This window comes from Homalodisca vitripennis, chromosome 3 (assembly GCF_021130785.1).
Source record: "Homalodisca vitripennis isolate AUS2020 chromosome 3, UT_GWSS_2.1, whole genome shotgun sequence".
Taxonomy (NCBI): domain Eukaryota; kingdom Metazoa; phylum Arthropoda; class Insecta; order Hemiptera; family Cicadellidae; genus Homalodisca; species Homalodisca vitripennis.
The window spans coordinates 188,519,914-188,544,508 of NC_060209.1; the positions used below are offsets into that span (position 1 = coordinate 188,519,914).

General features: G+C 33.0%; 1 protein-coding gene across 1 annotated transcript in view; it reads left to right on the forward strand.

The window, feature by feature from the left end:
- LOC124357875 (guanylate cyclase soluble subunit beta-1) overlaps positions 1 to 24,595 on the forward strand; it is an 824,835-nt gene that overhangs the window by 787,923 nt on the left and 12,317 nt on the right. Inside the window, exons 7-10 of the mRNA XM_046809961.1 lie at positions 3,028 to 3,182; positions 9,435 to 9,563; positions 13,970 to 14,052; positions 15,452 to 15,622. Of these exons, the coding sequence (XP_046665917.1) occupies positions 3,028 to 3,182; positions 9,435 to 9,563; positions 13,970 to 14,052; positions 15,452 to 15,622 (538 nt within the window). The remainder of the gene's footprint in view (positions 1 to 3,027; positions 3,183 to 9,434; positions 9,564 to 13,969; positions 14,053 to 15,451; positions 15,623 to 24,595) is intronic.

A 24,595-nucleotide genomic window follows, 5' to 3' on the forward strand; every position in this document is an offset into this window, starting at 1 on the left:
CCCAAACGGTTGGATTGGTAGAGCAGCCCCCATTTCATGGCCTCCTAGAAGTCCTGATCTTACCCCTTTGGATTTCTTTTTCTGGGGATACATAAAAAATATAGTTTACGCAGAAAAGATTCGGGATTTGGACCATCTTCGGGAGCGAATTTCACCGCAATCTTCACTGTTACGCCAGATATGATTGGACGCACGTGGCAGGAAGTTGACTACAGACTTGATATCTGCAGGACAACGAACGGTGCTCCCATTGAAACATACTAAGGTATGAAAAAAAAGTTATTTCTTTCCGCACATTTTAAGACTACAACATTTAAATTACCTTTAATAGTTTTTTTTATGACAGTTATTTAAAATCTAGGCATTATTTTTCGATGACCCTGTATTATTAATGTCATTATGAAGAGAATCACTATCATATTGGGATAATAGACAATCATATATGATTCTCAATTCTTTACCATGGTTTTCTGCCATGGATTTATATGATTTCAATACTAATTTAGAAAGTTCAAAACTTGCCTTGATAGCTAAAATTTTAACAGCTTCGTGCATAGCAGGTGGTAGACCAGAGTGAGGAAATTTAGGACTGAGACCTGGAGGGGTTAGGCCGAAAGACAATAAAGTGCCAATGGACATAACATGACAGTTAATTTTAACAATTTTTAATGAATGATATTTTAACTATTTCATTAAATGCTTTTTGATAGTATGCGTATTCATTTTTATAAACAAATATTGAAAGCTTTAACGGAAAATAAACACTAGTATGTAAGGAGTGTAGAAGAGAGACTTGTTTACAAAAGGCTTAGTGTCGACGATGGTTGTTCACCAAGTGGCTGTTATACTGTTTCACTTATTTAAATGAAAAACAAAGATATAAAGCTTCTATATATTTCGTGGGATTTGATACCTACATCTTCAGGAAGCATAATTTAAATATCAAGAGAACAAGAAACACAACAAATAAAAATGAAATAAATAACCAAAAATGTAAATACGCAACTAAAACATTCAAAAACTCAGCTTTTATATCATTCATTAATGGCACAGATGGAAATTTGGATAAGTTAATTTTATCTTAAATTTAAACCATTTGGGTATTTTGATTTTAAAAGTAACTGATGTGCTTGTTCGAGATTTTTTTAAAATTTAATCTATTTAAATTTATCTACAGGACAAGGGAAGACCTTATTAATTAAGGTCATATTCTTCAAATTTGTCTTTTTTGTGCTCAGCAGCATGTTTTGCCAATGGATTCTCCTTGTCTTTATGGAAAATATCAAATCTGTGCCCTGTTATTCTGACTCTAAGGTGGTTAGATGTTTGTCCAATAATGTTTTCAATAAACATTGGATCACAAAAAGTACTTCCTCCGCCGGGACTCGAACCCGGATCTATCACTTGCCGGGTGAATGTGCTACCATTACACCACAGAGCCCTTACTTTTTACGATTCATTTATTTTGTATTTGGCCGTATATATGCATATATAAATATTTAAACACTTCAAATAGGATACAATTTTTATTTTTTACTGCAAATTATCAAATTCGTTAGTTAAACTTTACCACTGTTGATGATTGATTTGAAAGGATAGCAGGATTTAGGATATTTAGCCATGTTAAATATCACATGGTAAAACACCACGTTACAAGTATTGGAATTTATCGTTTTCTTTAGGTTTTAATATTTAAGGTGGACAAACGTACTAAAGCTTGTAATCCTTACGTTTAGAAAAACTTCCGTGAAATTTTATAACTTCACAAATTTTTTGAAAGTATTTAAAACCGACATATCAATATATAAAAAAAATATTGAGTTATTATTTATTATAATATAGTCTTCGCCTGCATTTTTACTCTCAAAATGTGTTACGTAACGCATTACCAACACATAAGTGTTCAATGATATTGTCACAAGAGTGAGTGTCACAACACCACCGGTAATATAACTTCTCTAAGTCGTTAAGCTATGTTAATATAACGCTTTGATCAGTCGGTAATTATCGAAGAGTGAGGGACCTCGTGTGGGGGAAGCCATACATTAATGAATTCTGGCCGTTGGCAAGGTTAAACTGATTGTGTAATGCATTATTAGAGGGTAATCAATGCATGCAATGTAACTATCACATATGACTTCAGTTGGATGTTTATGTTACATTTATGTTTCCATTGAAATTTTAATTTTATTTCCATAGTTTAGAATAACTTTATACACATAGAATGTTACGGTATCAACCGTGTCTATGGTATAAATTGTATTGATGTCGTCTCGTTTTTATTACTCATACTTTTTTTAGGTCAGGAGTGGATAAAACGGTTCATAAAAATTGGGTAAAGCATTAAAAGCAATTAGATGAATATTATTCCCTAATTTCAAAAGCTTTTATGTTAGTTATATATAAGTAAATTGAAAAATCTACTTTTACTCAGTTTTAAGTGGAATGTTATTATATTACGTCAATAAATTTATATTTTGTTTAATCTCTGAAACAGAATATTCTTAATTCTTAGATGTCGTAAATTATGTGTTAATTAAGTTTTAGGTACGTTTATGAAATGTGTTGTTGTATATACGAAAGTGATGTCTGTACAAAACATTGGGAAATACACAATTTTGTTGTTTTTTACAACATTTTTATGTAAATTTAATCTTTAGGTGTGCTTTGTTTTGAAGGAGCTATAAATACCAGTAAAGTTAATTTTAACATAAAATTTTAGTACGTACTAAATATGTTACTTTTATATCATTTTTAATTAATTTATATTAGTTTTCAAACGTCATATTTTGGAAACATTAAAGGAAATAATAAGTTTGTTTTCCTTCTTTACAATACTCTATATGCAAGCAATGGCTGACAAAGGGATGTTCAAAGGGAGGAGGAATTTAATAATGGAATATACGAGTATTTTGCACATTGTGCATTAGCGTCATAGTTATCCTGAATTTGTTACGAGTTATGTAGAAGATATCCTATTATGAACCAAATTTGCATTCTTTTATAAATACGTGGATGCTGTTTCAGAACCAAAGGTGTCTCCAAAAACCTTCTGCCGAGTGTTTCCTTTCCACCTACTGTTCGACAGGGACATGAGGATCCTGCAATGTGGCAGTGCCGTGGCACGTGTCATGCCATCGGCCCTTCGCCCTCACACCAAAATCACCGACATTCTCGTGCCTGTGAGTCCCTTCCCAATACTCAGAGATTTTATCGCCCTTGTCTGTTGGTATCACTTATGAAAAAATCACTAAGTAACACAAATTTTAAATGATAGTCTTCCTTATTTGAGTCCAATAATTTGTTTTTATTCCAAAAAGCATTAAAACACACAAAATATGTCACCTGCAAGTTCTGATTCCAAAGTTTAAAATAATACAAATACAATGACTTTGTAACTTAAAACGTATAGTTAATGCTGGACGAGGCAAACTTCCAAATATATGCCTACAAATTTCCAGGAGCTACAGCAACCCAAAAATTAACCAGCCAAAAATTATAGAGGGGTTTCACAGTCTGCCGGTTTTACTTTAAAAGACCATAACTCCTACACAAATAAAGGTATCTTAAAATGGATTTCACATTTGCTGTCCTGAGAAAGGGCAGTTCAAAACGAAGTGACACATGTTCCCTTTCTATTTGAAAAGTTTACCCAAATCCAAGATGGCCGCCGCTGACGTCATAGCTCCCAAAATTTACGTCTCCACCTGCAGACACCACATATCAAATTCCATTCTGATTGTTATTAGCGCTCGAATTTTATAGAATATAGCTCGAATTTGGCTTATCATGTCTGTTAGAATTTAACAGCTCATAATTCCAACATGAATAAAGATGTCTTAAAACTGATTTTACATTTATATTCCTGAGGGTAAAGCAATATTGCGCGTCATATAGACAATCTATTGTGTGGTATTGATTCATGATTTTTTAAATCTTGTAATACTTTATATAATCGAATAAAGAACCCAAAAATGTTTTAAATTAGTTTTATACAGGGTGTTCATTTGAAAACTTCAAACTCATATTTAAATACTTATAGCCCAAGTATCAAAATTCTGTAAACAGGAGTGTATGGTACTAATTGGGGAACAAAAACATATTTTCAAAATGGGGTGCTCGCCCCCCATGCCCCCCTCCTATACCTAAAGCCAAAATTTTGAAATGCCAACTAATACCTTGTGACTCGTCAAATTAAAGCTCATAAAAAATTCTGTATGTTGGTAAAAATTTAAATCAGTCAAGTCGTTTGGTATTAGCAGCCATTAATGTAATTTTTTACACAACAATTATTAGTCTACAAACTACTGTACTACTGCTAATAACAAAAAAATTACTCACTGAATACTGTTGTCAATCCTTTGTAAACTTCAAATCAAATGTTCAAATTGGTAGCCATTGTTGTTCAAGCAAAAAAATCCAATTTTAAAATTCTTGCCTAAACTTTCTAAAAGTTTGTCTGGTTCAGCATCTACACTCAGCAGTGATCGTGTTTTTCAACACCAGTGGGATTTGTTTTAAAAACTACTGATTTCAAGTGACCCCTCAAAAAAAGTCTAAGGGTGTTAAGTGGTTTTTTGTTTGTTTGTCCAAATAGCACTATACACTCTCGTTTACAGAATTTTTATACTTGGGCTACAAGTTATTTAACATGAGTTTGAAGTTTTCAAATGAACACCCTGTATATCTCGTATATCACTTGCACACTATTGTAAAACTTGACAGTAGAGATTCAGTCCATTGGATGATAATTTGATATTTTGTACTTTGATACTGGTGCGTTATTTACCACGTACATGAATTAAGAACAGTGAAAAATTCTGACACAGAGTTCAGAACACTAATAATTAGCGAAGGTGAAGCAAGGAGCAAGCATCGCATCGGTCGAAGAACACATCCTGCCACTGGCGTAACAACAGACAACTGTTTCCTTCGGTAATCATATCCTCTCACTCCCATTCCAATATAGACCATTTCCTCCCAATTTAGTCTTCCAGTTTCCTGGTGCTATCCTTACACTCTTTAATTAGGATAATTACATTTTCTTGTTTTTTCCAAATGGTACTTGATTATAACGTGTCACCACAAGTCAGTTCATAATGGAAAGCTAAAAGAAAACTTACATGACGAAACATCTCTTGATAGGTGTGCATAAAAGTGAAAATTAAGCTGTACTACATGTTTTCACTTGGGAAATATTGTAAACTGAATAGCATATTTTGATATTACTTGAAACTAGAGCTATATAGTGAACAAGTTTAGTATCACGTTTTTAACTGTTTGTAAAAATTTACAGCTTTTTAAAATATATTCCAGAGTAAAACATTTCAATAAAAGTAAATTTATTGAATAAATTAAAATAAAAGTACTGGTGGAGGTTTTCGTCCTTTATTATCGCACTTAATCATGAATTGCATATATTGTTTTCTGTATCTATTTTCTAAATTTGGATTATAGTACAGAACCAAAATAACGTTAATCCTTATTTTATTATCGCTTGTCGCGTAACCAGCTTCGCTGTCCTGCATGCTAAATATAATTAATACTATATATCAGTCTGCATGTATTGTTGTCATATGTGCATTGTCATATGTCATGTGGTTGTACTCAGTTTATTTATACAAATCTATACATGGTACGGTTTGTTGTCGTTATTACTATGACCCTCAAGACTAATTAAAAGATTTTCACTAACCCTCAACCAAATTCTGTGGAAAGACATCATTGAATTATACAATATCGAATTCTGTAATAATTTTTATTTAATTAATTATTTATTATTATTTATTTATGTAATTATTATTATCGAATTATTTAATAATTATACTTTCTATATAGAAATGTAACTTTATGCAAAATTGCATGCCTAGTCCTTTTCAATATATCATGCGAACAGACACGACAGGCAGAAGTGAGATTTTCCATCCCCTCGAATAAAGGGCTTCGCTAACGCTCAGCCAATCATCAGATAATATCTGACACCTCTTTGATTAATTTACGAGTGATAAATAATCTTATATTAATTATTCGTTTACACCTTATAACTATTTAAAGATTTTAATAAGACTTGGAAAATGACACATTGCACATAGTTCACTGTGACTGAAATTTAACATGTAAAAAAGTTATTGGTTTAAGAACTTAGTTAATTCACTAGATTAATACTGTCAATTGTTGTAATAATTCAAAGTGGTTTGAGTACACGTTAGTTATCACTGGAATTTCGTAGTTAAATGTCAGGATTTGTGGCAAACCGCTATTGTTCAAACATTCCATCTATGATTATATTTCACTCTAGTAAAGCTCGCAATACATTCATGAAATCAAATTAGTATTTACCTGTGTTATTTATTATTGAGATAACAAACATTATGTCATACCTATGGTAACGATCATGCTATATAAGGGATGTGCTATAATAATTTACCTGTAGAATATCAGTTTTGCAGATTTAAAATCGCATTGTTGTAAATAACACTGAACAGAGACATTTAAAATATTGTCTATGCATTGAACTAAGGATAAAACAACACATATGATCCTTTTCTTTCTTATGTAACCTTATTCCGAGAAGGGATTCAAGTTAGCCAATAGTTTGATGTCTTCAAGTTTTCTTTAATATTTGTTCAAAGCACATATAGCAAAGTTAACAGTTTGTTCTGAGTTATTATTCATATTTTCCATATAAATGTTTTTGGACTTGCTTTTCATAAATACTAGCGTGAACAAAGCATAAAGAGTGAATAGCGATTGTGTGTAAAAAAGGTTTAAGTCATGAAAACTGTAACTATATTTAAATTTTGTTTTAACTGTCTGTAATATACCATTACTTTTACTGTTCATGTACCTACATTATAGGGTAACAATAGGAATGTAGAGATAGGATAATCTCATCAATCATCATAACTTTAGCTCCCTCAAGGGACCTCTGTACAACAATATTACAGTTAATACATTAATACATTTCATTAATACAGTTAATACATTTTTAGTTTAACAATAATTTTGAGTGATGTTTTCCCACTTCCCATTTCTTTCGTGATCTCTTCATGAGAGAATTTACGTAACCGTAGTAATTCATTTTTGCAACTTTTGAGGAACAGAATATTTAAAGATTACTATAGTTTTAATATCCATAAGACATCCCTTAAAACAAAGAACGTCTGCTGAGCTTCATCTTCGTAAAATCTTAGAAACTTTACAAAAACAGTGTTTTACATGTCAAACCAAACAGGTCGATTAGAAAGTCTTCTTGGTAACCTCCGATTAGAAAGAAGAAAGTAGTATCGCTTCCATCATATACATTGGACTTATGTCATTGGTTTTAGATTAATCCAAAATAATTCATATTAAATTAAATAATTTATTTCTAGCTCTCTTTACGTGCTTTAAACAGAGAGTTGTATTATCAGTATATTGAACCATATTTCCGTTTTGAATAGACATATTCAGATTACTAATATATGGTTGGTAACACTGAGCGAAAAATAGCGCCTTGTGGAACCCCATTATTTCTTATGATGACTCTTAACTGCATTAAATGGTTTCTGTCGCACAGATAGCCTGAGAGGATTTTGAGCGTTAGGCCGTGTACCAATTTAGTACTACTGAAAATTGCTTTATGGTGCACGCAATTATAGCTTTAGAAAGGTCATAAAGTATACAAAACACATTAACATGCATCCAAAATCTTGACTGCATATTTTACGAGTTGTGTGGCTACATCAACATATTTTTTTCGACACCATGATATATTTTCTTATAGAATTTTAAGTTTACCAACATACTTTAGGGAAAAAGTACGAGTATATGACCTCTAAATGGTTTCAGTCTTACATAGAGTCTGAGAGCATTTCGAAAATTGTTTTATGATGCACGCAGCTAAAGCTTTAGAAAGGTCATAAATTATAATTTAAATTCGCCAAAATCGTTAACAGCAGAAATTGTTTATTCAGAATATATAGTTTGAACATAATTTATGCACAAAGTACATGGTCTGTAAGGGGCGTTAATATTATATTTGTAAAGCAATAAAGATTGTGTATTTTTGGCACAATTTTGTGTTTACTGGCACCTTACAGCCAGTAAGACCAAATCTGACAATATTGCCAAGGGATATGGTAATAGGCTGAATACATTTTACTAAACTGGAGGTGTCTCTACGAGATATAAGAGGGAACTCCGCCATTATTTGAGCCGATTCTGTTGTCACATTATTCTCGCGGATTACAGATTTCAACTTAAAATGTAATGTTTTTACCGTCTAGCTTATATTATAAGCACTAGAAGTGCTTTAAATCTTCACTTAAGTTTGCATTTATGCTATCCATATTTCTTGTGTATTCGTTCCATCTATTTTCAAATGCATAAAATAATTTGTTGGAAAATATTTTCTCTGTTCAGCTGGAATATAAACTAGAAAATTTATTTTCACAAATAATTTGAGTATCGTGAAAATAAATTTTGCCCAATATATGTTACAAATGCATTTCTATGTGATTCATCATTTTAAGTTGCATTTCAAAGTATGTACTCTTTTTGAAAATAATAATCTACAGGTTTTTATCCCCTGCTTTATATACAGGGTGCGTAAATGTCTGGAATCACCTTCATATCTTTTTAACCTTACCAGACACAATTTATAAACTTCATACAATGTTACACAGTTATCTTATCTACCTTTATATGCAAAAACCATCATTCCATCTACCGTGGGGGGGGGGGGGCGCTTTGGAATCACTCTTATTAGAAACTAGTGCACTTAAGGTCAGTATTTGAAATTATTTATTCATTAGAGTGATTCCTAAAACATTTATCCTATACAAAATGGCGGTCGTTTAAGGTACAATGTTTATTATATCCGCCACTTTGTAAGGAAAAAACTTTTGAAGTATTGTTTGTGGTATTACATTCTAATAGTAAATACCTTGAAAATGATATGCATATTGCCTTTGCTTGCTTTTACGTTATGCATGACAATACCAAAGGCCTCCTAATGTAGACCAGTGATGATTGTTGCATAAAAAGTAATTCAGTTAGCAGTTTAACATTGAATAAAGTTTGAAAATTGTATCTGCTAAGGTTAAAGAAATATTACATTTAAATATTGTGTTCCCAGACATTGTATATACTCTGAATTCATCTTTCACAATTTTTATTTTTCACATTTTAATCTTTCAAACAGTATAGAATGTTCGGTTATTCTCTTTATTTTTATAAACTCTAATTAGAAATGCATAGTTACATTTTATGTTGCCCTGGTGTTATGTTTTAATTCTTCATTAATTTTCTTCACTTCGAAATTAAAGACAGTAAAATATAATTTACTGAACTGATCGTGTACTTCACTTGAAAGTAAGTCAGTTTGTACCTTTTTGTTCTTGTAATAAATTTAATATAGCTTTAGTGAATCATTGTTCATGTGTATGTTACAGGTTCGCCCTCATCTAGACCTGACATTCGATAACATCCTCGCCCACATCAACACCGTGTATGTCCTGAAGTCCAAGGAAGATGTGATGGTCACAGTTTCTTCTCACGAGTTCTCTTCTCTCCGCCTCAAGGTTTGCTTCTTTGTCTTTTTTTATAGGAACGTGGATTTAATATTGATGATTATGTGCGGAATTATTAAGAAAAGTTGTTTTTAAATACATTTCAATAAATTGACTCGTCTAGGCAATAAATTGGCAATGTATACTACTACTTATTCTGACAAATATATTTGTGACAAAGAGGGGAACATCACTAACTGAAAACTTTTAGATGTTAGGGTAGAAAAGAGTATCAATCGGTCTAGTCTTATGTTGGGTTGACGTTACTTGCAATAGGTGGAATTTACTCTTTTGTTCTCTTGGGACAACAAGCTTAGAAAATTGCACCTAGTCCTATAAGGACCTTTGCGCTGCTTCCTGGATATTCTGGATGAGTAAGGTTGGTGGTAGGGGCCGCCTCCTGTCGAGATTCATGAGGGAAAATTTAGGGCTCTAATCGCAAGTCATGTCCCCTCGGAAGAGGAAGCCAGCTCTGAACCAGCCTCTCCAGTCAAAGCAGGCATGAGGCGGCACACTCTTATGTCTGGACTGGCAAGAACCTTTGACTCTTAGGGAACGAGCCCTACCAAATCCAGTCATCTCCTGCAGTAGACTAGACCTGTCGAATTACCCTTGCGCCTCGGAATCTCGACATTTGCTGTTAATGATTTGCCGCTGCAGGACGTCTATAAGGTTGCCCAAATTTAAGTGACACAACGGTTTTTGCTGTACCCAGTGTGGGTTCAACTGGAAGGTATAAACTAGCCAGAAGTGAACCTTCTGGGGAGTGGAACTCCCTTAGTTTTAAGTGCTGACGAACGCGAGGAAGTAATTTTCTCTACCCGCTTTGTATGGAGAGACTGGAACAGAGTCCCCTTCTTTAAAGTTGAAAATAATGATAACATCTATCCCTCCTCATTGAATCTCCTCAGAAGGTGGCCCCTACCATCAACCTTACCCATCCTGAAAACCTGTCACTCCGGAAGCAAATTAAAGGTCCTTTAAAAATGAAGTGGAATGTGGGGTTTCTCAGCTCCTTTTTCATATTTCAAATTCAAAGTCTTTATTGCCAGGACATTACAAAAACTGTTTAGGAGTAGTCATATTTTTTTCAAAAACTGTTAGCAAGTACTCCACAAAAATTGATAGAAAACCTTAAAAAGTAACGGTTTGTACAGAGGTACAAGATGTATGTATTATAGTGTTTATTTTTTAAAGGAGAAAATAGTGAACTATAGAATAATAAATATTAAGAATGTTTCCACAATGATGTTAAAAAATTCGAGTCCAATACCGTGAGTACTTTGTTGTACAAACAAAATATAGAATATTACCAAACAAACTCATTTCTTACTCTCTTCGAGTTATTAAACATCAATGTGAACAGCCAGCTCTCTGTATGTCAGCCACTCTGTTGGTTCTAAGGTTGAGTTACGGGACAAACACTCTCAATGGTCCCTTTATCACATTTACGACCACTTGATGTCACCCTCTCGTAATACGATACGGCTAGTTCGTTCAGTGGAGTAGTCGTCAACTTTACTACAGCCTAATACGTTAAGTTAGTGGTTTCTGTAAGTTTATACTTACATCTGTAAGTATGGAACCCGTCGCTTACAATTTGCTTATTTCGTAAGGAATACTTTTGAAAGACGATCGTAGTCAGTGTTATGCTGAATAAAAAATGACCTTGAGTATTTTAATATAAGTACAATAACCTAAACCTCGTGCATTTTTAATCCTATATTTTTAGTCACATATTTATGGGATATATCTTATTTTTATGTTATAATCAATACGCATCTAAAAGCTATTTAGTATTTAGCAAAGTTTTTCGGGTTATTAAAACAAATCTCGAACGTTGTTGTACTTCATCGTTTTAATATTATAAAGTATATACTAAAGAAAAACCTAAAGGCCTGTGGTTACCTTTAAAATGAAACATCTCCCTTAACCTTGTGATCAATAAAGGGCTTAAAGCTGCATGTGGTTTAACATTGTTCTTATAAGGAAAACTCAAGTTAATTTTTTTTAATCCGGCCCTTGAGCCAGATTTGTGGATGTTAAAGTTTATTACGAGTAAGGAGTAGTTTGGAGTAAATTAGCAAAATATTAACGCAGATTAAACCGAAGTGTCATGTAGAGAAGAAGTTAAATGCTTTGGCCTAACTCCAAATATCTATTGAAATGTATTTAGTGAACTGGTATGACATACTTAAAGCAAAAATTACTTATATAAAAAATACACCTCATAAAGATACACCACATGTTGGATTGTTTTACAGATATCCTAAACAGGTATTATTCTAGTTCACTAATAGCTTCTGGTTTTGAAGTTACCTTTCATCTGCAGGATGTATGCATTGTGGAATATCCATTTAGTTGGATATTTTCACCACTTTTGAACAATAATTAGAAGTTGACTAATTAACAATTCGGTATTTGTAATTTTTCTTGTTTTATATTGTAACAAAATAAATGGACCACGTGTAGTGTATCAGGCTTCAAATTGTGAGCCAATTCTTTATCGGTTTGGACAATGTTTCTGCTATTTACCGGAATCACAATTACATATCTAAGAGTTACAGATCTATATGAAGTTACATAGTAGAATAAGATGACCACTTTGTAGGAGCTGCGCGAGATCTGGTATCCGTATTTGATTGCGGCAATCATATAAAAAGTTACCCTTTTTACTAAACCTTTAATGCATCCCATTGACTTTTGTTTATTTTATATAAATAATTCATTTATTTTTACGGTGATTTTAGGTATATAAAACCATTATTTTCTTATACATAACTGGTATTAATTGAAATGCGTTCGACTAAAGCGATTTGCCGAACTGGCTTCTAGAGTTTTAATCTTAAGATCGGAAGGAGAGCCGTTGGCTGAGCTGTATAAGGACGGACAGATTAAGGCTTAAAAAGGAGAGTGACCTGTTCTTTAAAATTGTGTTTAGTTAAAACAGCTGATTACTAAAATACATGGAATGCTGAAACAGTTATTCCCAATCCTCTAACTAACTTAATACAAGTCTTGCCGTCCACTCTGTATATTCAGATGGGTTTTAGCAGATCTCTCGTTTTGTCTTACATCACGTTGTTGAAATTCTTAACGATAATTATATCTCTTCAGAATACGGTGGCAGTAGTAAAGTTGGCACAGCAAGATAGTTTGCAGTACACGCTAAATGTATGAAACCATCGTAGAAAATTGAGTTTTAATCAGATTGAAAGCACAACCACACGATCTACTACCAGGTACTGTGGTATATAGCTCTACTTTACCGCAACCACAACCACCAGCTCTATTTAATAGTCGGGTGTGGTATTGCGACCTTGAGTTAATTACATTAGAACATATTCAAGTTCAAAAACTTTCATGCCCTTATGTTTGTCGAGGATTCATGAGAGACGTCTCATTCAAAATATTTTTAAAATACGATAATTTTTGAATATTTTAAAATACGTTAATTTTTTAATATTTTAAAATACGTCGTCTGCTATAATTGTTTTAAATATAAGGCAAAAAAGTCTTCGAAATCGACCACTTTTCTTTTGGAACTAATTGAAGATGATTTTTATTTAGTAAAGCCTACTTTTAAATACTCTATTACACCCATTACCTGCTTTAATTTTACGTAGTTTCTGTGTGTACATAAGCGAAATATTATTCAGAAGATTATTTTAGGTAAACTGTTTATTATTGAATTAGGCAGTTTTAAAAAATAGGAACGAAAATATTACTGATCTAATATCTACCATTTTAATGTGCCGAGTTTGTTACTAACACATGTTCTTTTAAAAACATTCAAAATTATAGATGAATTAAAATATCCTTGTAAGATAACCATTATTGTATAATATCTAAAGAAATCTAGCTGGAAATGATCGAAGAAGAACGTCGCACATTTTTCGTGATTGAAAGTGAATACATGCAGATTCAACTAAAGTAAATTTCGGTTCCTGCATCGAAATGAGCTGTTTTCAGTAACAACTTTGACTCGTGACAGCAACAATCTCCTGATCCCTGACGCAAATCCACGGGGAAATCAGTCGACAATTTACTGTTAACTTAATACTTTCGGGTTTTATCGTTATTGGAGGGTCGAGGTAGAGTCAGTACTGGCCGACATCCGACCTCTCATCTCCGCACTTCCGACAATTTCCACCTTACTTTCTCCATTCATATTCGCAATTTCTGTTCGAAGATGAAATTTACTTACATCTTCAACTGAAGACCCTCTTCAGTCAGTAGGCAGAAAATGGAATTTGGTTAGAAAGAAATATCACTTTTCAAATTTATATTTTTAAAGAAAATAATTTTATTACATATGTACCAATATCCATTAATAATAACTTACTATTATAAATTTTGAAACTTTAAAACATGTTTCAGAAAGTGTTTTTGTTTCTTCATTGCTAAACATGTTGCAGGGTCAAATGTTGTCAATACCTGAGACCGACCTCATCATGTTCGTGTGTTATCCGAGTGTCATGAACTTGGATGATCTTGTCAGGTACAAATTTCTAATACTTACTTAATGTATATATTATAAATATTACTCTACCGCCTATCTGGTTGCTGATAATTTCTAATGATGATATACTTATGTTGATTCAGCTCAATTAATTATTCAAGTTCAAGAAATATGTTGATATAATATTACAACAACTACACGTGACCTTTCTAATTACTTCAACAAAAATCTCTTCTATTTTGTAATAGTATTTTACTGGTAAAGTGTATTTTGCGTGAGTATTGAGGTAGGAGTATTCTATAATAATCGTACAATTTTAGGTTTTAGTAACAAGTATTTCAATACTGCTTTACCTACACATATGATTATAACGTTAAGTAGACTCAAATAATAGTGTAGTTTTGTGAGGAAGACTGCAGTAAGTTCTTTCAGAATCACTTGGTGGAAACCAAAATTAGAAATTTTCGCAGTGTTATGTAATGAGAAAATTACATAACACATGGGGAAACCCGTCCTCATACTCTTTATTTACTGTATTGTACTTTGTAATTTTCTGGAAAAATACTTGACCTGTCATGTTAACTTATTTCCAAATACAAATGGGGTGTTGGGACTTAAGATGTTGGGTCCCTGCTCCATACTGGGACAAACCGTCTTTTTATCTCATTTTTATCTTAAATAGAGAACTAAAATATAAGAATCTAATTTGATACGCAGTATTACTTTATTCAAATAAATTTAGACATAAATATGTTAAATCTAATTTTATTTTCTCACACACAAAAATTGTTGTTTTTATTTTAAATAAAAACTTAAATAGAACAATACGTTAAAAGAATAAAATTGCAGATCCATGGTAATGGCTGAAAATGGCAATAATGGCGAAATAAATATTTTACCTAGAAAAATATAAAAAATACAGTATTTTGGATGTGGCATGAACACTTAATACATACCTTCAGTAATGGTTTTCGCTGGGTAAAATACTATAAATTTTACAGTATTTTATTAGTTAGACAGTAATTGTTATTTAACCATAGTTAAGATTTAGCTTAATGGAGTTTTGTCATTAAAATAATTTTTTTCTAAAACTACCAAATTCTTTAACTAAGATCCAAATGAATCGTATATTATTGAGACTTTTAATCGATTTTCAAACTACTATATTTGATTGTATTAGCTACACAGGAGACATCATTCATATGAAGGGTGTATGCTGAGGTACCGAGGAATATTTCAGTTAGTTCTGAGGTTCGATGCTAGGGCTGCGCCACATAACTTTGATTGTTGCCGTTCAAATATTTGCTACCTCTCAATGCACAAATGGCAGTCCAAGTGCCCGTTTTGAGGTGCCTCAATATATTTATAAAACTGTATGAGTTATCTCTTGGGTAACTAATACATTGTGTTACTAACTAACTAAAGTGACTGTTACTAGACGAGGACTGTACATAAGCGATATTCCCGTACACGATGCGACGAGGGACCTCGTGTTGATGTCGGAGCAGTTCGAGGCTGACTACAAGCTGACCCGCAACCTGGAGCTGCTGACGGACAAACTGCAGCAGACCTACCGGCTGCTGGACGGCGAGAAGCAGAAGACGGACAGGTCAGTATGCCATTGAATATGGCATGATACAAGGAACTTCCGCTGATATCATGCCAGTGCATACTTGGTTAGCTTATAACCGAAAGCTTATGATTCGAAAATAAACTATTAAGCGAAAAAGTATACTAATCTCTCTTAGTGGTTGAGGATAAGTAACAGAGAAGGCGAAGCCTAACTCTCCCTGAAAATAGGCATTTTTCATTTCATTTGTCCAATGGCGCAGTGTAGCAAGTAAAACTGTTATTGCAAGATAACCAGATAAAGCAACGTCGAGCGTGGCTGCTGCTTGGATGGCTGACTGCTGAGCGATTCTGTCCTTGCAAGCAGCCCGCCTGCCCGGCCATTGGTGGTGGTTCGGAAGTCACCCTTAAGCCGTTGGTCCCCAGGTTAAGTGTTAGAGAGGCTTCTTAGCCTTTAACTTCGCCTGGTAAAATAAGACATCTTTGCTTTACATACTTTTAAAACCCTTTTTGGATGTGTAATATATTAGATATTTCTATAGATATTACAATAAGTCATTGTTATTATTAAACAAATTATATCGACATTCCTTTGGAAATAAATATAAAAATCCTTAATTACATTCTCCTTTACCATTCAGAAACCTCCATTTGCAATTAGATAATAGGTAAAATAACAACTCAAAGAATGAAAATTGAACTGTAATTGTTTTTTTTTGTTTGAGTAAAAATTCAAATCATTAGTTAAATCATGAATATCTAGATATTCCAGTATATTGCCCTTGGAATATCGTTGTAAGGTGATCCCCGCGGATAGTGTCGGAATTGGTTTTACAACAACAAATTGTCTTGTCAACTTCCAAGCACTTGTGAAACTTTGAGGATGTGCAACTTTTCCAATAAAATATTTACGTGGGTTCTTTCGTTCCTTTAGAGACTAACTCCCTCTAAACTGTTGTTCATCAATCATGAAGAAACAACACGGATGACATAGCTGTCAACAGGTCGACAAATCACTTTTCAACCTTCTTAAAGTAAGGAAAGTAGAACAGAAAAGAATTTAAATATACAGAGTAAGTATTTTTTATGGAAACTACAAATTCTTGAATACTTTATCAATTCATATCGTTAGCTTTTGATATGTGAGTAGAAACTACGATTTAATTATATGTTTTAATTCATCTACTGAGTATTTCAGAAGAGAGTTTTCCTTCCTAGGGCTCATCAAATTGAAATTCATATTAAAATGAGTAATTTACATTTCTACCTAGAGGGAAGGCCCTCTAAATTATTATATTTTCCGTTTGTTTATACTACAATATTATGACTGTTCAGACAATTTAAACAAATATGATGATAGTTGAACGGGGTAAAGTAAAGTTCATAATTTCAAACGATACCCATCGTCTGGTTGTGATCATGTCATCATGATTGAAAATGGATTTCATGAACAGTTGGTTTTCTTAGACCTGGTCTACCTGTCTCGCTTAAACAAATAGGGACATATTCACACATCAGTCACGAATCCTACTAGGCATACCAGACCTCCTGGACTTAATGAAAATGGATTTCATGAACAGTTGGTTTTCTTAGACCTGGTCTACCTGTCTCGCTTAAACAAATAGGGACATATTCACACATCAGTCACGAATCCTACTAGGCATACCAGACCTCCTGGACTTAATGAAAATGGATTTCATGAACAGTTGGTTTTCTTAGACCTGGTCTACCTGTCTCGCTTAAACAAGTAGGGACATATTCACACATCAGTCACGAATCCTACTAGGCATACCAGACCTCCTGGACTTAATGAAAATGGATTTCATGAACAGTTGGTTTTCTTAGACCTGGTCTACCTGTCTCGCTTAAACAAATAGGGACATATTCACACATCAGTCACGAATCCTACTAGGCATACCAGACCTCCTGGACTTAATGAAAATGGATTTCATGAAACAGTTGGTTTTCTTAGACCTGGTCTACCTGTCTCGCTTAAAACAAATAGGGACATATTCACACATCAGTCACGAATCCTACTAGGCATACCAGACCTCCTGGACTTAATGAAAATGGATTTCATGAACAGTTGGTTTTCTTAGACCTGGTCTACCTGTCTCGCTTAAACAAATAGGGACATATTCACACATCAGTCACGAATCCTACTAGGCATACCAGACCTCCTGGACTTAATGAAAATGGATTTCATGAACAGTTGGTTTTCTTAGACCTGGTCTACCTGTCTCGCTTAAACAAATAGGGACATATTCACACATCAGTCACGAATCCTACTAGGCATACCAGACCTCCTGGACTTAATGAAAATGGATTTCATGAACAGTTGGTTTTCTTAGACCTGGTCTACCTGTCTCGCTTAAACAAATAGGGACATATTCACACATCAGTCACGAATCCTACTTAGGCATACCAGACCTCCTGGACTTAATGAAAATGGATTTCATGAACAGTTGGTTTTCTTAGACCTGGTCTACCTGTCTCGCTTAAACAAATAGGGACATATTCACACATCAGTCACGAATCCTACTAGGCATACCAGACCTCCTGGACTTAATGAAAATGGATTTCATGAACAGTTGGTTTTCTTAGACCTGGTCTACCTGTCTCGCTTAAACAAGTAGGGACATATTCACACATCAGTCACGAATCCTACTAGGCATACCAGACCTCCTGGACTTAATGAAAATGGATTTCATGAACAGTTGGTTTTCTTTAGACCTGGTCTACCTGTCTCGCTTAAACAAGTAGGGACATATTCACACATCAGTCACGAATCCTACTAGGCATACCAGACCTCCTGGACTTAATGAAAATGGATTTCATGAACAGTTGGTTTTCTTAGACCTGGTCTACCTGTCTCGCTTAAACAAGTAGGGACATATTCACACATCAGTCACGAATCCTACTAGGCATACCAGACCTCCTGGACTTAATGAAAATGGATTTCATGAACAGTTGGTTTTCTTAGACCTGGTCTACCTGTCTCGCTTAAACAAGTAGGGATATATTCACACATCAGTCACGATTCCTACTAGGCATACCAGACCTCCTGGACCTAATGTGTTTGCCATCCAAATATTGTTTCACAAACTTGAGGAATTTCGTAACTTCGTTTCTAATAATTTTTGTATTGTTTTAAAAATCTTGTAGACAGTGTTTAACGAATGTTACAGCATCTTTTATCAGTTTTATCTTGAGCTTTGTGTTTAACTTAATGGCTTGCACATCGTTAATGAAACTTGCATAATTTTGAAAATCAAAAAAGTTAATAAATACAGCAATGCATTTTTTATACTTTATGTATACCCCAAGAATACAAGGAATGTTATATGTGTAAAAATAGTTTTAATGTAATTGAAGTAGGAACTATGTGCTATCTAAAATTTTACTTTTCAGATTTTCTACCGAATAAATTACCTACGTTTTTTTTCTTCGGATATACTAATCTCGGAAATTATGAAAAAAACTTAATTTTTTTGTATAATGAAGCCTAGTGCAGATAAATTGATAAACTCTTTATGTCTGATAAATATTGCATATTGCGTGTTTTCATATAAAATCTATTCTGCAACGAGATAGTATGATAGCACGATAGTAATGGGAGAAGTTTATGTAACTTGGCAGGTACCACTTACCACCTGATGACGTATTAAAGTTAATATCTTCCATATTATGGCAGTTCCGTGTGATTACGTGGCTTTTGAACTGTGGTACGGGTTAACGTCAACAATCAAAGCTACTTTGATAAGTCAACGAGATAGTATGATAGCACGGTAGTAATTTGAGAAGTTTATGTAACTTGGCAGGTACCACTTACCACCTGATGACGTACTAAAGTTAATAAGCTCCATAATACGGCAGTTCCGTGTGACTACGTGGCTTTTGAACTGTGGTACGGGTTAACGTCAACAATCAAAGCTACTTTGATAAGGCAACGAGATAGTATGATAAGCACGGTAGTAATGGGACAAGTTTATGTAACTTGGCAGGTACCACTTACCACCTTATGACGTATTAAAGTTAATAACCTCCATAATACGGCAGTTCCGTATGACTAAGTGGCTTTTGAACTGCGGTACGGGTTAACGTCAACAATCAAAGCTTACCACCTTATGACGTACTAAAGTTAATAAGCTCCATAATACGGCAGTTCCGTGTGACTACGTGGCTTTTGAACTGCGGTACGGGTTAACGTCAACAATCAAAGCTACTTTGATAAGTCAACGAGATAGTATGATAGCACGGTTGTAATGGGAGAAGTTTATGTAACTTGGCAGGTACCACTTACCACCTGATGACGTACTAAAGTTAATAAGCTCCATAATACGGCAGTTCCGTGTGACTACGTGGCTTTTGAACTGTGGTACGGGTTAACGTCAACAATCAAAGCTACTTTGATAAGGCAACGAGATAGTATGATAGCATGGTAGTAATGGGAGAAGTTTATGTAACTTGGCAGGTACCACTTACCACCTGATGACGTACTAAAGTTAATAAGCTCCATAATCCGGCAGTTCCGTGTGACTACGTGGCTTTTGAACTGTGGTGCGGGTTAACGTCAACAATAAAAGCTACTTTGATTAGTCAACATACCATTTATAAACGAATTTAAAGATTCACTTAATATGTAGGTAAGTTAAACACGTATGATTCATATTTTTAATGCTGAACCAAAATGTTTTACTAAAGTACTTTTGTTCACATTAATTATTTAATCAACCTTTAGGTATTTCATTCTGTCTGGAACGCTGGATATAGTAATCAAGTATATCAGGAACACCAGTTCCCATTAGACTAGAGCTTGATTAAAAAACCCTATGAACCCGTACTGTTTGTTTACATTTCTTTGTTCTTACTGATTGTTGAATCCAGCGCACAAATCAGGAAATCCATAGTTAACGAAATATTTGCTCTTCGTCTGGATTCGTATTCACCAGTTCATAATTTAGTATCTTTGGCTTTCAATTCCAAAGAAATGTCTAACTTTAGGACCACTTTCGTAAGCCGCTGCTCTAAAACATCACTAATTAAGTTCCTAGGCACTAGCTTAAAAATATAAACCATTCAACATCTTTTTCAAAATGGAAACGATGAGTTGAACTCTAAAATTAAGTAATATCCTTCAAGTTGTGAATAAAGTACATAAATAAAATTTAAAAACGAAATCTGTCTTTAAATTCTGTATTAGTAATCATTGAATGTGTTATAATTTTAAACCGACTTACTTCCTCCATTTGAGAAGAACAAATTATGATTTCATCCAAATTTATAAGATATTTCACTATAATGAACTACGTCAGTCACCTTTCCAAATTCTATACAGTTGGAAATCGTTTTTAGGTTTAGGCAACATTTTAGTTATTTATTCATAGCCCTTTAAGATATCCACCTTGAAATGAAAGAGTTCAAACTTGTTACCTTTTTACATAAAATGACACACGTTTAAAGCTGAAAATTTAAGGGAATCTGTAAAAATGTGAAAATGTTACGTTTTTGTTAATCTTGAAAAGTACGTTTACGTACTTGGTTTATTAATGTATGGCTTAAGAATTTTATGCTTTTAAATCAATATATATATTAAAAATATGACATTTTCAAATATTGCTACTAACAAAATTAAGCTTTTTTACAGATTAAGAACTCATTAATCCCTTACAGCTATAACTCAGGTATGTACATGTACAGCTGATTTTATTCGGGTCTCATAACTAAACAGTCCAAATCTTTTCCTTTAACGCCTGTAATTTAACGTAGAATGAAAATAATTGTTTTACTTTTTTATATTCAGGTACGATATCTAAATATTTTTGAGGACTATATACGAATTTGGCATGAAACTGTTCGAAACCGAAATCGTACGCAACTGACCACATGAAGAGCCAAAGTTACGTAGAAAAAGCTATTCAGCTGTATAACACTCGACCTACTTATACATGTTTTCTGGTTTAATTATAATCAAATTTAAACCAATTGCGCGTCTGATTATTGTACTAGACGCTGCCCCTCTCGGGAGTGTCATAAACCGACAAGGAGTATCCCTTAAAGCTGAGTGTATTTAGAACTTAAGTGAATCTAGGGGGTTCATCCCTAATCCTTCCCTCATTTCGGTTAGAACTATCTTTAGTTTACAGTGAAATCTGACTTCACATTTGAATTGGATTCTATTTCAACATACGAGTGATAAAGGGAAATGTTTTAGTACTGTTTCATCCGTGATACAAATCACTAATTTGAGTTTTTAGGCTGAAGTTTCCAAATGCCTACCAAATAACTAAGGTGATTCCAGTCCGTAAATCCGGTTTTAAATCGATTGTGTCCAATTTCAGAACAATATCTTTAATAGTATCTGTATAAAAAGTTCTTTAAAAAAACTTAAAAATCAGTAACATAAATATATAGTTGACATTAGTATTTTATCCAAATTTCAATACGACTTACGCCAGCTCAAAATATTTCAGATACTTTATTTGAAGTATCTTAACACATCACAAATGAAATTGGTGCTAAAAAGAAAGTTATGATCACTTATCTAGATTTGGCCAAAGGATTTGATTTTATAGATAACTAGATCAAAACTGATTAACAAACTAGAAATGCTCAGTATACAGTTCTTATACGAGTACCAGCTCGACGTCAAAAGTAGACGTACAAATATTGATTATGGCGTTATACAAGGCAGTTCTCTTAGACCTCTTTTGTTTTCAATTTATATTAATAATCTATCAAAATTAGACATCTGTGGAAAATGTTTCTATTTGCAGATGACACGGATTCGGTATCTTCTGGCTAGACGTGGTATGAGGTTTATTACCTGACTTTCTTGGACCTGGCTAAAATAAAACAAGTGTTTAATTATAACACACCAAACGGTAACATAGACAAAACCAAAAAACACTGGTGATTTAGGTCTAAGGATTTCATGTATATAATACAAATTATATGCATATTCGTGAAAATATATCAGCATTATTAATTTTAATTTATGCATTATTAACACTCTTTCCATAAAGAATAAAATAACTGTACAATTTTTTTCTAATAACGAATAAAAATGCTTTTGATTACCTTTTTATCTTGATCTAAAAATACATTTTTTGTGTGGGTGCTTTGAATATTTTTAATTTTCCAGTTTTTTGTTGTGAAATTTTGTGTTTAATACTTATTTTCACCACATAAATCAACTAACCAGACAGTAAATTATTTATTTAAGCAAAATTTTCCATTTGCGATGGATCACAACTTTCAATTTAAAACATTTGAACAACGTAATTTTTAATTATAAATAAATTAAAGTGGTGAATTTGATCTATTTTTATTAAGTAATAGGCTGTTCAGCATTACAAAATGGATTTACAAACCTTTCCAGTAATTAAAAAAATGTACATTCCAATATTTACTCTCTTCGTTTTATAAACCAATCCTCAATAACATTATTAAAATGGAAATATTATAATATTAATTAATTATATATTTCACATACAAATCCTATTACGTATATTTTATAGAATTTAGTGTATATACACAACTTATTTATTTAGCAATTTAATATAATCTTGCATAAAATATGATTAATACAATTTTTATGTGCTGCAAATTTAATTTAACACGTAAACACGGTGCTGAAAACAATATTTGTGATTATTGTGGATAAAGCCTGTTGAAAACAATGAACAGCATGTGAAGTTTCCCAGAGCAGCTTTTAGTCGCTTACTGGTGGACAGTATTTGTGTCGAGAATATTACAGTGATATTAGCAAAGCTGTATTGTGTGTTTTAAATTTTCATGGTTTAAAATAATCTTGCATAAAACAGAATAACAAATTTATGTTCTTGAAATTCAATTTAATATGTAAACACACGGTTCTGAAAACAATATTTGTGATTATTGTGGATAAAGCCCGGTGAAAACAATGAGCAGCATGTAATGTTTCCCAGGGCAGCTTTTAGTCGCTTACTGGTGGACCGTATTTGTGTCGAGAATTTTACAGTTATATTAGCTAAGCTGTATTGTTTGTTTTACGCTATAAACGTATTAAATAAAACATTATAACAAATGTAATGCGCTGGAAATTGAATTTAACACGTAAACACGGTGCTGTCAATAATATTTGTGATTATTGTGGATAAAGCCTGTTGAAAACAATGAACAGCATGTGAAGTTTCCCAGAGCAGCTTTTAGTCGCTTACTGGTGGACCGTATTTGTGTCGAGAATATTACAGTGATATTAGGAAAGCTGTATTGTGTGTTTTAAATTATCATAGTTTAAAAGAATCTTGCATAAAACACGATAACAAATTTAATGGGAAGGAAATTCAATTTAATATGTAAACACATGGTGCTGAAAACAATATTTGTGATTATTGTGGATAAAGCTCGGTGAAAACAATGAACAGCATGTGATGTTTCCCAGGGAAGCTTTTAGTCGCTTACTGGAAATAATATTTGTGTGTATTTGTGTCGAGAATATTACAGTGATATTAGCTAAGCTGTATGTGTGTTTTACATTATCATAGTTTAAAAGATTCTTGCATAAAACAGGATAACAAATTTTATGTATTTGAAATTCAATTTAATATGTAAATACACGGTACTGAAAACAATATTTGTGATTATTGTGGATAAAGCCCGGTGAAAACAATGAGCAGCATGTGATGTTTCCCAGGGCAGATTTTAGTCGCTTACTGGTGGACCGTATTTGTGTCAAGAATACTACAGTGATATTAGCAAATCTGGTGTTTCATATTACATTTAATACACACAAATATATTGTATACAAATTATAAAATTATGTTTTTGTTTAAAAATTACATTATATTTTTTTTGTTTCGATCTCAATAGTATTATGTTTATGACATTCGATTTCTTTGTACTTTATTTATACAGTTTTGTTCAAAATAAAATTTTTTCCAGGTTTTATTTTAAAATTTTGATGTCTTTCTTGGTGCTTTAAAAATTTATTGCTAATAAATTCTAAATTATTGCTAATAAAATCTGTAAT